The sequence below is a fragment of the Alternaria arbusti genome (assembly GCF_024043155.1).
Source record: "Alternaria arbusti strain BMP 1465 chromosome Unknown scaffold_29, whole genome shotgun sequence".
In the NCBI taxonomy this organism is placed as follows: domain Eukaryota; kingdom Fungi; phylum Ascomycota; class Dothideomycetes; order Pleosporales; family Pleosporaceae; genus Alternaria; species Alternaria arbusti.
Genome location: NW_026249969.1, coordinates 141,603 through 155,682, shown reverse-complemented (window position 1 = coordinate 155,682; position 14,080 = coordinate 141,603). Strand labels below are relative to the sequence as shown.

The 14,080-nt window shown below is 54.5% G+C and overlaps 6 protein-coding genes across 6 annotated transcripts; 3 read left to right on the top strand and 3 right to left on the bottom strand.

Moving 5' to 3' along the window:
- Positions 1-149: 149 nt before the first annotated feature.
- J4E86_011091 (uncharacterized protein) lies at positions 150-2,087 on the bottom strand (the record flags this gene model as incomplete). Its single annotated transcript, XM_051451585.1, has 2 exons — positions 150-1,667; positions 1,773-2,087. 2 exons carry the CDS (start codon positions 2,085-2,087, stop codon positions 150-152), a joined length of 1,833 nt encoding a protein of 610 aa, XP_051297285.1.
- Positions 2,088-2,553: 466 nt separating this feature from the next.
- On the bottom strand, positions 2,554-4,428 carry J4E86_011090 (uncharacterized protein; the record flags this gene model as incomplete). Its single annotated transcript, XM_051451584.1, has 2 exons — positions 2,554-4,251; positions 4,318-4,428. The coding sequence occupies 2 exons, from the start codon at positions 4,426-4,428 to the stop codon at positions 2,554-2,556; spliced, it is 1,809 nt and encodes a 602-aa protein (XP_051297284.1).
- A 1,079-nt stretch (positions 4,429-5,507) lies between these two features.
- On the top strand, positions 5,508-6,279 carry J4E86_011089 (uncharacterized protein; the record flags this gene model as incomplete). The annotated part of the gene is made up of 2 exons (XM_051451583.1): positions 5,508-5,675; positions 5,749-6,279. The coding sequence occupies 2 exons, from the start codon at positions 5,508-5,510 to the stop codon at positions 6,277-6,279; spliced, it is 699 nt and encodes a 232-aa protein (XP_051297283.1).
- Positions 6,280-6,379: 100 nt separating this feature from the next.
- J4E86_011088 (uncharacterized protein) lies at positions 6,380-7,354 on the bottom strand (the record flags this gene model as incomplete). The annotated part of the gene is made up of 2 exons (XM_051451582.1): positions 6,380-6,938; positions 6,987-7,354. 2 exons carry the CDS (start codon positions 7,352-7,354, stop codon positions 6,380-6,382), a joined length of 927 nt encoding a protein of 308 aa, XP_051297282.1.
- Positions 7,355-7,679: 325 nt separating this feature from the next.
- On the top strand, positions 7,680-9,485 carry J4E86_011087 (uncharacterized protein; the record flags this gene model as incomplete). The annotated part of the gene is made up of 1 exon (XM_051451581.1): positions 7,680-9,485. One exon carries the CDS (start codon positions 7,680-7,682, stop codon positions 9,483-9,485), a length of 1,806 nt encoding a protein of 601 aa, XP_051297281.1.
- A 498-nt stretch (positions 9,486-9,983) lies between these two features.
- On the top strand, positions 9,984-13,952 carry J4E86_011086 (uncharacterized protein; the record flags this gene model as incomplete). The annotated part of the gene is made up of 3 exons (XM_051451580.1): positions 9,984-11,285; positions 11,332-12,179; positions 12,227-13,952. 3 exons carry the CDS (start codon positions 9,984-9,986, stop codon positions 13,950-13,952), a joined length of 3,876 nt encoding a protein of 1,291 aa, XP_051297280.1.
- Positions 13,953-14,080: the final 128 nt, after the last annotated feature.

The window sequence follows — 14,080 nt, the reverse complement described above, 5'->3', positions numbered from 1 at the left end:
GCACACGACGTCTCTGGTTGAAGAATATATAATTTCAGAGACTGATGATTTGATAGATTTCAATACGTTGTAGACTGCACGCGCCGTTAACTCAAGTCGCATTCTACAAGCCTATTTGCGGAAAGAGAGTAATCCACCGTATCCAGCTCTCAATAATCAAAGTCTTCAAACACCACTTTCTGTCCATCCAGCCACCCAGTCACCTCCTTCCTCATCCCCTTTCCAGCACACACATACCACGTCTCAGCCTGCACATCCTGTACATCGCTTTTCATCATCCTCCTCTCCACCACCTCCGCCTGCGCCTTGATCTCATCTTTCATCTTAGCAAGCTCATCCTCCACAGCCCGCCCAGTCAAAAACACCTTCGCACACTTCCCAAGCCCAGGATACCGCTTGAATGTATCCAGCACCAACCCCACATCCTCACCCCTTACCGCCCACAGTAACATGAACCCGCCGTTTTGTAAATCCAGCCCACCGATTTGACCGAATAGTGGTGTGACACCCACACCCCCAGCCACAAACACGTTTCTCCCCTCTCCAGCCCTAGCACTCACGACTTTAAACTCCCCTCCCACCCCCAAAACACCCACCTCCAGCCCCGCCCGCTCATTCTGCTGGAACAGAAACTTAGTCACAGCCCCCACTTTTCGGATGGTAATCTCAAACTCCTTCTCTTTACCCGCGTCTCCTGCAGTAGGAGTCGAAGAAATCGTAAACGTCCTAACAAAATCATCGTTCAAACTCGCCGGATCCTCATCCCGCATATGCTCATATCCCACATCGAGCTCTTGGCTGAAATCAAGCGCGATCCATTGGCCAGCGCGGTATGTGAGGCCGCCATTGACGGAGAAAGTGAAGCGCGCGATGGTGGGTGTGAGGATCTCTTTTTTTGTGAGAAGGGCTGTTTGGCGCGTGGAGCGGGAAGAGGAGGAGGAGGTGCTGGATAGGGCGGCGCGGACATTGCCTTCGGTCGCTAGTGTGCGGACGAGTGGGTTGTACGGACTTGGTGTCTTCTTCGTGCCGCGGAATGGTAGACCGGTTTTTACGTAGCGGCATTCTGAGATTGTGATTGTAACGGCGAGGTTGCTGCCTGGGAGGAGGGCGGAGGCGTCTGTGCCAGCGAGGATCTCGGTCGTGCCTGTTATATACACAACATCTCCGGTCTCGTAGTCTGGAAACACAAGCCCGATTTTCGGGTCCAGCATCAGGTTGCCGAGGGATTGGTAGAGTCTGTTCCCAGAATACTCGGGATAGGCAAGGATAGTGGGGGAGATGATTCGGACGAAGCCTGGTGGGCCGCCGCGGTGGTTGACGTCCATGTCGTCTTCTGTGCTGGTGGAGAGGAAGAACATGTCGGATTTGGATATCAGTGCTTTCCCTTCTTCAGACAACGACGAGCCTTTCGATACGAGCTCTGGGTCTAAAAGCGCGGGCCGGATTTCGTATTGGTTGAGGTACTTTGGGCAGTTCCCGAGACTTTGCTCGATTTTCGTGACGAGTTGGAGCTGTGTTTGTTCCCTGTTTTCCGAACCCTCTACTTCTACTTCGACGTCTTTTATCGTACCTGCGATCATGCGTCCGGCGGTTTTGACTCTCTTTCTTGTCATCAGGTCGATAGCTAGACCTGCTACTAACTTCCCACCGTCTTCTGCCTGAGTCGTCTATCAAGCTGTTAGCACGAATAGTAAAATGTCTTAGCACCGCAAGGGAGCTATATACTAGTAATAAGTTAGAAAGACATCTTGAGAGGTATTCGTGACGGCTACTTTACCCTCGCCTTTCTCATTCTCGCCCACAAGCGCTTGCACAACAGGATCATGCTTGCCGTCGACGAGAGTGCGCGCACCGATGAAACCTCCACCAAGCGGCTCTGAGAAACCAGGCTCGCCACCCCATAGTGTCGTCCAAGGTCGATGCTGTGCATCTAGAGTCCCGAATGCGAGCAGAGGGGCGCGTTGGAACATGAACGCTGCTTGTGGTGTGAGCATGGCTGATGTTGGATTGTCTTGAGGCGGAATGCGGAGGAGGCGGTGCATCTTCTCTTCGCCCTCGTTCCAGGGCATGCCTATCGAGAAAGACATGTTGATAGCTTAGGAAGTGAATCTGAGCGAGGTTTTCGCGGTGTGTAGTCAATTGATCGACGTCTTCTGTTCGAGCTTCAGGTTGTAGCCTGTGCTGCTAGAACGACTTATTGGGTGTCATGCTCTGGTGAAGAGGCTCATCTATGGACGTTGCTGCCGTCGGCATCCATCCTAATAGTGCTTTGCATCGACTTGTTGAGGTGTCATCCGCAGGGCGCGTTGGTGGTGATGCCGCGGCATGTCGCCATCGGCGGCATCTGAATAGTAATGGTCGGACTAGGCCTAACATGCGGGGGGAGGGAAGCTAGCCCGAACTAGTGGGGAGGCCTTACAGGAAGAACATACCACGCTTATGAAGCATGACCGGCATGGAATAACGCGTCAATCACGAACATCTGTGAAATCCGGTGCCGCTGTCTTGCCACTCAGTATACAATGGTACATCATGCATAGATTCACTAACAACCTAACTATGCTCCCCCACAATCATCTCCGCAGCCCTCTCCGCAATCCCATAAACAAGCGTCTGCAGATGCGCACTCGGCAAAAGAGGAATAACACTCGCATCCACCACCCTCAACCCCTTGGTACCATAGACCTTCAACTCCGCATCCACAACACCGCCATCCTTCTCCGGCAGCAGCGCAGCAGTACCAATAGGATGATAAATACTCAGCGTATTCGCCAGCGCATATTTGCGCCAATCCGCATCCGTCTGCACAGCACTGCCCGGTTCGTACTCATTTGTCCAGACCTCGCTCATGGGCGCGGTAGAAGCGATCTTACGCAGGTATTTGGCGAGGTTGGTCGCGGCTTCGAGGTCGTAGGGGTGGGAGAGGTAATTTGGGTTTATGAGCGGTTTGTCGCTGATGTTAAGGGAGGAGATGTGGACGTTTCCTTTGCTGAGGGGGTGTTGAACCACGCCGATTAGTGCGAATGTGCCGATGCCGAATTGGGTGGAGTTGGCGGCGGGGTAGCCTTTCAGACCGGTGTAGCCGTCTGAGAAGATGACTTCCAGTTGAGGTACCTTTGTGCTGAGAGTGGGGGAGAAGTATGATTTCTTCAACTTGTCGGTTGCGGACGTCAAGCTCGCGTCGCTGTCAACGAGGTTGCGGAGCGTGGATGCAGTGGAGTTGCTGACGGTGCCCCAGGGGAAGTATGCGTAACCGCTGGCGGTGTAGTCGTAAAGTGAGACCTCATCCGCGTTGTAGAGGGCTAGCTCGGCAGCCGCGCGAGTGGCGTTCTTGAGGACGTCGAAGGAAGGGTATTCGGGCTTCAGTTGGTAGGAGATTTGGATGCGAATGTGATCTTGGAGGTTCTCGCCAACCGAAGGTAAATGCTTGACGACGGGAATACCGAGCTTCTTGAGGAGAGTAGAGTTGCCGACACCGGAGTGTTCCAGAAGACCAGGAGTTTGGAACGATCCAGCCGAGAGAATGACCTCCTTTCGCGCGGTGATTGTTGTACCGTCTTCCAGGGTGACACCGACGGCAGTCTTTCCTTTGAAGTTGATCTTCGCCACACGCGTGTCTAGTTTCAAGACGAGGTTATCCTTGGCGAGTTTGAGGTATTCTGGGGCGTAAGAGCGAGTGTAGTTGGGGCTGACGTTGCTTGGTTGGGTCGAGACGCCGATGGGGTTACCGTTTAGACTCTCTCGGTTTGTCGCCAAGCCGAGGCTATTCATGGTGGGATACCATGAGGACTGGTGACGGGGAAAGATCCTGTTGATGAGCGTGCGGATGGGCCCCGTTGTGCCTACTCCCTCGCTGCCGTATGCAGGCGACGGTAGGAATGTCTCGCACTTCAACATTGCAGCGTACAAGTTCTTCCAGTTCCATCCTTTGTTGCCGAGCTGCTTCTCCCATGCGTCCAGTTCGTACTCGGAAGTCCTGTCCCATGTCATGAGATTGAGCGCAGAGGATCCTCCAAGCACTTTGCCACGATTCTGCGCAAACACGCGGTTGTTGGCGCCGGGTTGGGCAATGGTGGTGAAGTTCCAGTCATATTTGCCACCAAGAGTTGATCCTTTTCTTCCTGGGACGCTGATACCCGGTTCCTGACGGCCATCGGGTCCAGCTTCTATGACAAGGACGCTGAGTTCTGGGAGTCCGATACTGATGCGTGAAGCGACGGCGAGACCTGCAGTTCCGCCTCCAACTACAATCTACATCGTCTGTTAGATCATCTTCGGAGTCGGGATGGAAACTGTTCGCCTCGCGAGACAACATACAAAGTCATAAGAGCTAGAATTGACCGCTCCCTTTGCCTCCCGCTCGACAACTGCGGCACTACCACACTCCAACAGCGCAAACGCTAGCAAAGTGGACTTCTGTAACTTCATAATCGCGTCCCGTGGAAAAGCAGCGCTCTCTCAAAAGAATGAATAGCCGATACAAGACTTGGAGACCGGTAAATCACCGCCCTGGAGCATACCAGCGGAATATAAATTGCTTGTCAGCGCTACTGAACTAGAAAAAGCATGCTAGCGACATCGAGATCTTGGGCCGAGATCCAAGATTCCATATGCAGGTGCGGGCCTGATATCGTGTATCCATTTTATCCGATGCGAGACGGGACAGGGGCGGGCACAACACCCACTCTTTGCCTGCGTCCTTACGCCGTCTACCGGGGATCTCGTATGAGTAATCCGGATACTTCATGGGAGCTTCAGTGCTTTCTGGTGCTCTCGAGGCGGTGCGGTCGCGATCCCTGGCGTTGTCGCCATGCTGAGAGCCATCCCATCGGGAACATGGTACCTATGGCTTCCGGGGACATGGTGAAGACTTGTTCGACTACTCAGCCGCAATGTGGGTCCGGGAGGTGATGAACGGGAACTAGACGCTTTTTTGTAGGACGGTGCATAATGCGCGAGCCGTATTCCACACTGGTGGCAACGGTCCATGGCCGTAGGGCACATCCATACCTGCCGCCAACACTACATCTCCGTTATTCCGAACGTACGCCAGCGGTAGAAGTACGTGTAGCAGGAACGTGGTGAAGATGCAATCAGCCGTTAATGAAATCATAGTCAAAAGCTGTAGAACATTGAAACGCCCAAGTGGGCAGGCACGCTAGTCGGGTGCCTGATGTCCTCTATGAGCAGGGGCGAACAAGGCTATCTTCACACTACACACCGCAACTACTCTCCAACCTATTCATTCGAGACTCTGGAAGAATTGTAGCTTTCTCACATGCCTTTCGTCCAAAATGTGGCATGTCGGCCCAACCGCAGCAACACGAGAAACTTGAGCTGCCCAGGCCAGCCAGCTGGACCCCTAATTTAGTCTCAACTCCGCGTCTCAACATGGGCATGACGGAGATGCGATCTTTGCTCATCCACTAACGCCTCTACTATTATTATCTCCTACATACCGCAGTCGTCCCTACAGCGCCAAACAGCACGTCACATATTCGCCCACGATGGCACCGCGCAAGACGCGGGTGAAGCCCACAGCCTACCCATTCCTACCCTTCCACATCATACGATGCGCGCAACTGCTTTCGTCCTTAGTAGTAGCGAGCATCATGTTTTACTTCCTGCGTGAATTGGCGCATGATGGGTATAGGTTGCCGTGGACGTTTATTTTGGTACTTTTCTCCATGTTCTCCTTCCAACTTTCGTCATCATGTATACTCCAAGACGATGCTAACATTTACTCAGCTAATGACCGTATCCCTCCTCACCCTCGCCGCACTCACAACCACGATCGTCTTACACATCCGCCATGGCCTATCCGCGTCCCTCAACCTGATTCTCAACAGCGTCCTCGCACTTCTCTGGACCATATCCTTCGCTCTGCTGGCATGGTGGTGCTCGGGCACATTGGCGCATGTGTGCGACGCAGACAGTTGGGAGTCAGATACGGGGGTCAGCGTGTGCAGGATGTACAAGGCGCTGTTCAGCTTCGCGTTGCTAGGCTTTGTGGCAACCGGGTGCGCGTTGGCACTGGATGTCAAGGTTATGAGGGGCACGAGGACGAGGGGCGTGTTTCAGCAATTGGATGTGCTGAATGGAGGGGAAGCGAAGAGAGATGAAGAGGATACAGGAAGGGACATCAACCCAAATCCCATCGCTACGCGGGCGCAACGAGGCAGGGGTGGAGACGGGTACGCACTGCCTGAGGAGCAGTTCGAGTACAACGACATTGGCTATCACGGAGCTGCAGGTGAGGTTGGGCAAAGCAGGATATGAACCGCGTAGCAATGTCATGAAAAATAATCTCGTCTACTCAAACGCTATCTCAACGCCGCCCAAATGCTGGCCTGAAGCCGGGTATCACAGTGCTAGAAAACTAGAAAACGTCGTCCATGATGACATCTCTGCTCATGGCTGCCGTCGCGGCATGCTCGGTGCCAACATCCGCATCCATGGTCATCGACGGAGCTTCGCGCGCGGGAATCTCGTCCTCGACAAACACACCCAGGCCACCGAATGCTTCGCGTAGTGTTCGACTGCAGTAATCTTGCAAGCTGTGTCCTCCCACCAAGTGTGCCGGGTCTCGCTTCATACGCGCATACCAGTCCACCTCGTAGCTGTCCTGGAGGACGTAGTATTGCGGCGCGATGGTGTAGCCGCCGAATGGGTCGAAGGGTGCTTCGACGGGTGGCGCGACGCGCTTCTTCAGTCCGCGGATTGCGAAACCGGGGTCTACGTCGTCTTTGATGCCGGTGCTCTTATTGCGGGCGGCGGCTTCTGATTCGGCTTTTTGGAGGGCTTCAAATTTCTTTAGTTTTGCCCAGGTCGCGTCTACGTCGATGTTGAGGATGAGGTTCCAGTTGATTTCTTCGACTTGCTCGAGGTAATCGTTGTAGTCGCGGAGGGACTCGAAGTCGTCTTCTGTTTTGTTCATACTGTGCATTGTTAGATAGATGTCAATGTCTCCAATCATTTGCACTCACATCTTCATAACCTTCTTCCTCAGATCGACCTCCCGCTCCACCTTCAGATCCTCAAACGTCGCCCTCCGAAAGTTCCGATACGCCAGCGTCTTTGCGCATCCAGCAACAGGACATATACTGTTGCCCTTGCCAAAGAGCCGATCCACGCAGGTATCGCACATCTTGTGGTAGCATATCGGGTTGATCTTGAACTGCATGTTGGAGTTGAGGAAGCGCGACGACCTGCATACGGGGCAAGAGTCTGATGCATCGTCAGCGAGGGAACGTGGGGGTTGTGACTGCTGTAAAGACAAGTTGTAGAGGGTTTTGGAGAGAGACGCACCGCCATCTGGCTTGGACGCGTCGGCGCCGCGCGCGGATTTCGACATGGCGGGTATGAGGCGGAGGCGATGGAGCTGCGAGGATGGGGCCTCGGGATCTTGAGGTTTGGTGCTGACTCAGCGGGTGGAAGTCGCCGGTCGTCTTACGAGATAGGGAGCATGTCTGGGATCGATAGAGATGTAGACGAGGGGATAATCACTGAATCTGAGGTCCAGGAACTGCTCCTGTCTGACAGACGACATACCGACGATCTGTATGCATGGCTTGCATGGTTTCCCTTGTGGGGCCTAACGCCAAGACCGACGCTTTTTCTCGTACTCAAAATTCCTTCACCTTTCCTTCTTCCCCAACCCACTCACCACATCAGCAAAAATGGCAGCCTCAACACAAAGCGCCCTAGAGGAGATTGAGCGCCGCCGTGTGCAGCTGCAGCAAAATGTCGATAAGCTGCGCAAAGCCCTCTCCCACTGGACGACCTGGGAGGCTGAGTATGAGGCGCTCAAGGAAGAGATCCAAGGCGCCAGCGACCCTTCACCCTCACAGATGCGTGAGATGGCACGCGACCTCGACCTTACCCTGCTGGACCACAAGGAAGTCGAGGAGCTGCTTTGCAAGAACTCGCCCATGGAACGCACTGCTAACCAAGTTATTGACATGATCTCTAGACGCATTGACTATGTTCGGACGAGCAGTGCTACTATCGAAAAGAACCTCGATGCTGCCGAGAAGAAACTTGCTGGTGTCGATGTTCTGTTAGAGCCGGGTATGGACAATGAAGAGGGCGAGCCGATGATGGACATTGAGGAAGAACTGGATGACGAGGGCAACGAAGTTTCGAGCTCCGTGAACCAGACGGGCAAGGCTGCGGCTGAGCTTGTTGAGGTCCTGCGCAAGGCGGGTGTCCAGAAGGCGGAGCTGGAGAAGAAGAACGCAGAGGCGCAGGAGGCTTCTCCAGATACGTCGTCCACGTCTGCGCTACCTTCACACACCACACCGGAGTCGAAACCTACTCTGTCCTCCGAAAACATCCCCGCAACATCCTCATCCCAATCTTCAGACTCAGAGTCTATCAAGAAGTCAGTGTCTTTCGCCGAGGAGGTCGACGTCGAACCCACCCCGAAAGCTACACCACAACCTGCACAACCTGACCACGAAGCAAAATTCTCTGTCGATGAGGAGCTCACGCAGGACGACTACGAGAGCTTGGCCAATGCCATTATACCAGACGACGAGTCTGTAGAGGAAGCCGAGCTGAGACGGCAAATGCTTCAGTATGGCATGTCAGAAGTCGGACAGATTGTCGCTGAACTCGATCTGGACCAGCCTACTGCGTCATACTCTGACGAAGAGGATGATGACGACTATGGCGACTACGACACTGAGGATGACGAAGAGGAAGACGAGTATGGCCGCAGCACCAAGCCTGTCATCACCGAGGACTATCGCAAGCAAATGATGGAACTTGAGAAGAAATTGGGCGCTCGCATGCTTGAGAATGTAGGGCCTGAGTCGGGCAAGCCATCTCTTGAAGACCACATCGGAGACATTCGCACCATGAAGGTGAAGAGTGACGATCAGTTCGACGAGTCCATGGCTTCTCCTGCGACGACGCCGGCGCCGGTTGATACAAAGGAGTCGAAGAAGAAGGGAGTGCGTTTTGCCGACGACCTGGACATCTCTGAAGCACCAAAGCCAGTACAAGAACCAGTCGGGGCCGCGCGGTTACCCATTAGATCCACAACGACCATATCCGATACCATTGTCGAGCGGTCTGCAATTCCTGCAGCTCCGATAGAGCCACCCAAACCCGCCAAGGTGTCCAGGTTCAAGAGTGCCCGCGCTGCGACGAACACTCCTCCCCAGATGCTGCCAACACCTCCGGTCCCAGAAGCGTCGCCTGTGCCAAGTGGCCCTGCTGGACGAACACTAGCCACTACCATTACCGAGCACGCCCCTCTACCCTCAGAGCCCCAGGCACCTGATGAGTTTGATCCAGTCCTTTTGGACCGCGAGATCAAAGCAGAGTATCACAAGGCGCGTAATCGCTTCATCCAGCGACAAGGCGGATTCAAGGCAACTGAAGAGGACGAAGAAAGTCCCATCGTAGAAGAACGAGATGGCAAGACCAAAAAGGTGAGCCGTTTCATGGCGGCCAGGCTCAAGGCTGAGGGTATGTAATATCTCCGTATAACGTCGCCACCACGTTTCCATCGTCGTTCCCTTTCTACACTTCCACCACCGACCCTTGTGAGGGTCACGCGTGCATGCCTAACGGCACGGCGCAAAGCTGAAATGCTTTGCCAACGGAACAATTCATGTCCGTGGGAGATACTATTACCATGTATCATGACCACATTACATTGCTTCCAAGATTGAAACAAGCGGTACCACTAGACTCGCCGGGCCAAATACTATGCCTACTCGAGGTTCATATGCTCCGTACATATCTCGAAATACCAGTATTGGTATGAATGAAAAATGTTACAAATCGACTTTTCATGATTTTGATGTGAGTGAACACGTGAATGCAATGAAATTACCTAGGTAGTCTCGAGTGACTACCATGGACAGCTGAGGGAATCGCTACCTCGTCCTGCATACGTCAGGTGGGGGATCATGCATGGTGGGGCAACGTCTTGAGGCGACTGTAAATTTTTGGTCAACGCCGCCGCCATCATGACCTCCGACTCGAGCTCCTCCACACACTCCGATTCGCTGCCTGCTGCGCTGCATCTCCCCTCGCCGTTTGCAGACACGGGCAAAGAGTCTGCCCACCTCGCCTTTGCACCGATAGCGCTGGCGCAATACCACAACATAGTCGAAAAACTGGCCTCCAACAACGTCTACCGCATCCTCCGCGCACCCGGGCCCATTCGTGTATGGGTCTACCGATCGCTACTCGCCGAGCACCAATTGTGGAATGACTGGGACCGCCGCGCGCCATCACCGCCCGACGTGAAGCCTGAGACGGAGCCCGCCATGGCCGAAGGCAGCATCAACGACACGGAGAGCGTGGGCGACTCGGAGCGGCCCGAGAGCTCGTCCAGTATGACCGCGCGACCCTACCTCACCCGACTACGCCTTGCGCTCGCGCCCTATACCGTCCATTTCCACAACCCGGGCTATGTCCGGGACGACACACTGCGCATGCTGGAGCGCGATGTGGTGAAGAAGACGCTGGAAGAGTCGCGGAAGAGCCTCGAGTTGCGCGAAGAACTCGGCCTCTCGTGGGAGTTCTGGGACGATCTCGCGGGCGTGCTCAAAGCCGCTATCCCCTCGCTCGAACGCCGCTGTTTCGCTGCGCCGGATCCTGCTGCGCCTGAATATGAGGGTCTGTCGGGCCCGCTTATCGCAAGCTATTCGCCGAGTCTGCTGAGGGATCTGGAACGGCTGAATCAACTTGTGTGCATTGCAAGGAATGTGCAGGTACATGGCGAGAGAGTGCAGAACTTGAGTGCAGACAGGCTCTTTGACAAGGACGTTTTTGCGCTCATCAATGTCTGCGTGCGCGTTACAGCGCGGGGCTACGATGGCGAGGCTGGAACTCAGGACGAAGACAAATGGCAGGGCGTCATCAATGCATACAAGAAGCTGCTCATCACTTGTCTGCAGTTCCTCAACAATCTTATTGCGCGGAACGAGCAGCGGAAGCTGATGCTCTGGATCGAACTGTTCGACAGTCATCTCGACAATGAACTGCCCAACTTCGCAGACATGAAGTACAAGATGGACGAGTTTCCACAACAAGATCAAGGCCCGCCACCGGAGGAGCAGCCTCTACCCACTCATGCAGCGCGAAGTCTGGACGCGTTCAAGATTCCCCAACAGCCTGCGTCCTCGCCATTCCTGCTCTACATCGGCGAGACTGGCAACGACGTCAAGAAGGCCCTGATACATCATGGTGTCAAGGCAGGTGCCAATGAAATTGCGGCCGAGTGCAGGCGGAGGTGGCAGACCATGGGTGAAGAGGAGAAGAACGTAGGTTACGTCTGTCGTGTGACCTGATTCCTGCTAACACTTTCAGAAATGGAACATGCTCTATGCAGATGTCGTTGCCCGATATCGCGATCAGATCACTCAAACCAGCACATACCGCAAAGTCGTGGATCAGCATGCCAAGAACGAAGAGAGTGTACAGGCGCTGGCGAAAAGCATCAACCAACTCCAAGTGGAGGTCGACAGGATGCGGTCATCCATCACAGCTCTCCCTGGCGACGAGTCCAACAGCGAACAACCATCCCAACCCACAGCGGAGAAGCAATCCCCGAAACCAGCATTGGATGACTCGTTACTAGATCCCAGCATCAAACGGTCTCCCCCGGCAGGTGAGATCGATTTCCGTGTGACATACCCGCCATCCTTCGGTGCGGAGATACTCCAAAATGGCAAAGAAGATCTGCTTAAGCGTCTGGAGCCAGACCCCGACCGTCCATCAGGGCTAATCAGTGACGTAGCGTCTCCTACCTCTCCTCCACCAGAGGATGACGATGACAATGATGACGACTACGATGACATTCCTGGTGATGAAGGCCGAGGGTTGCTCACAGATGTTCCGCTTATTCTGGGTCCTACCGAGATTGAGGTTCTGCCTATGATCATCATGGCTGGAATTGTTGAGCCTACGGAGGGACAGCCTGGTCATCATTCCGACCCGACTGTTTTTAGCAGTGTCAGGAGCATGCATGGTGTTCGGTGTCATTTGCTTCTTGCGCAGGACAATGGCCGGAATCTGCTGCGCGAGTTGTTGATCTTTGTTGCTGCTTGGGATCTGCGCGAGGAAGAGTTGTACTTCAAGTTCATGGTCAAGATCATGGAGGCTATCCTTGCCAATCAGCTACTGCCGTTTGCTTATCACGCCTTTAGAGAGTCTGAGTAAGTATACCCATCGGAAACACGGACTTTGACTAACGTAACGACAGATCCAAGGACATCATCTCTCCGGCTCAGGCAGTCATCATGAAGCTTCTCACAAATATCTTCCGCGCCAGACAGGCCCGCGCCCAGCCCACCAAGGGGCATCTCAAGGCAAACCACCCGCAAGTCGACCAAGGCGATGTCCACATGGTCAACTTCTTGCTTACCGAGTTCCGGCGCCATATCATTCCCCAAACGTGCGCCCTCATCTTCCTGCAAGGCCAGATCCGCGCTGGACATGCGCAACCCGAGGACTTCCCTCTGAACCTGTGGGATATGGAACGCATGTATGAGGGTGTCTATCAGTACCTCGAATTCTTTGCTATCCTCACAGAACACGAGACGTGGAAGAGGATGCTCAGTAATTGGGAGATATCACATGAACTGGTGACCTTATTGAAAGAACTGGATGCAGCAATACCCAAGGGTCAGCTATCGCCGCCTCCCCTAAGGAATGTCCAGCACGTGCCACCACCTCCAGCCCCAGTAGAGGTTCACATCCCTCCGTCGCACCAGCAGCAAGACCAGCAACAGCCACCCCAACCCCAACCAGTCGCTGTCGAACGACCATACGACACCACAGCCGGCGCAGCCGAAGCCTACATCCCTCCACCCACCTCACCCTCACCCCGACCCTACATGGACGAAGCAGCCGACGAGCCCTCAGACTTCGAGTGGCGCAACCTGAAGAAGCTCGCCGTCCTCGTCCTCAGCTCCCTGGTCTGGAAGAACAAGCATGTTCAAGATCAGATACGGCCATTGGGTGGTATCGAGGCGGTGTTGAACTGCTGCTCCTACGACGAACATAACCCTTACATCCGCGAACACGCTATAATGTGTCTTCGCTTCCTTATGGAAGGGAATAAAGAGAATCAAGACCGTATTCACGCGCTGGAGAAATATAATCAAGATGCCAATGCGAAAGCGAAAGCCCCCGCCGCCCCAGCCACAGCATCAGGCCCACATCCAAACCCGAACCCTGCTGTCCCGGGCGCGAGCAGCGCAAGTGGTAGTGGCAGTGGTAGTGGTAGTGGTAGTGTTGGGGGCAGCAGCAACCGATCACAAGTCAACGTCCGCGTCCCCGACGAAGTGCTCGACCAACAAGGGTACGAAACCTACATGGACAAACAAGGCCAGGTCATGCTGAGGAAACGTCAACATGTGCCGCAGTCTTCGGCGTCGCATATGCACCAGCAGCAGCAGTCATTGCCGATTCAGAATACGGAGCTGACGAAGGGGACAGATAATGGGGGTGGTCAAAACATGAACAACAATACCAATACCACTGCAAACACCAATACCAATAGTACTGGCAATGGCAATGGCAGTGGCAGTGGCAGTGGCAGTGGCAGTGGCAGTGGCAGTGGCAGTGGCAGTGGCAGTGGCAGTGGCAGTGGCAGTGGCAGTGGCAGTGGCAGTGGCAGTGGCAGTGGCAGTGGCAGTGGCAGTCCAAGTAACACCACCACCAATACCACCACCAAAGGCAAAGCCAAGTCAGACTCCGCCCAAGCTGTCTGGGATAACATGCGGGCTACTGCGCTGGGGGGCATTGGTGGTTCGATGACGGGTGTCGGGGGTGGTGTGCGCGATCCGAAAGCACTGGAGGAGATGGTGGAGCGCGTTATGCATAATTTGCCGAGGCTGCAGGGCTTGAGGGGTGGGGAGGAGAGGGCGGTGGAGGTGGAGGAGGCGCTGAAGAAGTTGGATCGGGGGTTTGATGGGGGGAGTTAGGGGGGAGGGGTATGGGGGATGGGGGGATGGGTATGGAGTTCTGAGAGAAGCATTGGTATGCACTGGGATATGGCGTTTATGGGGTTCGGTTACTTTTGGGTGGATTTGAGATCGATCAAGGCAGGGTC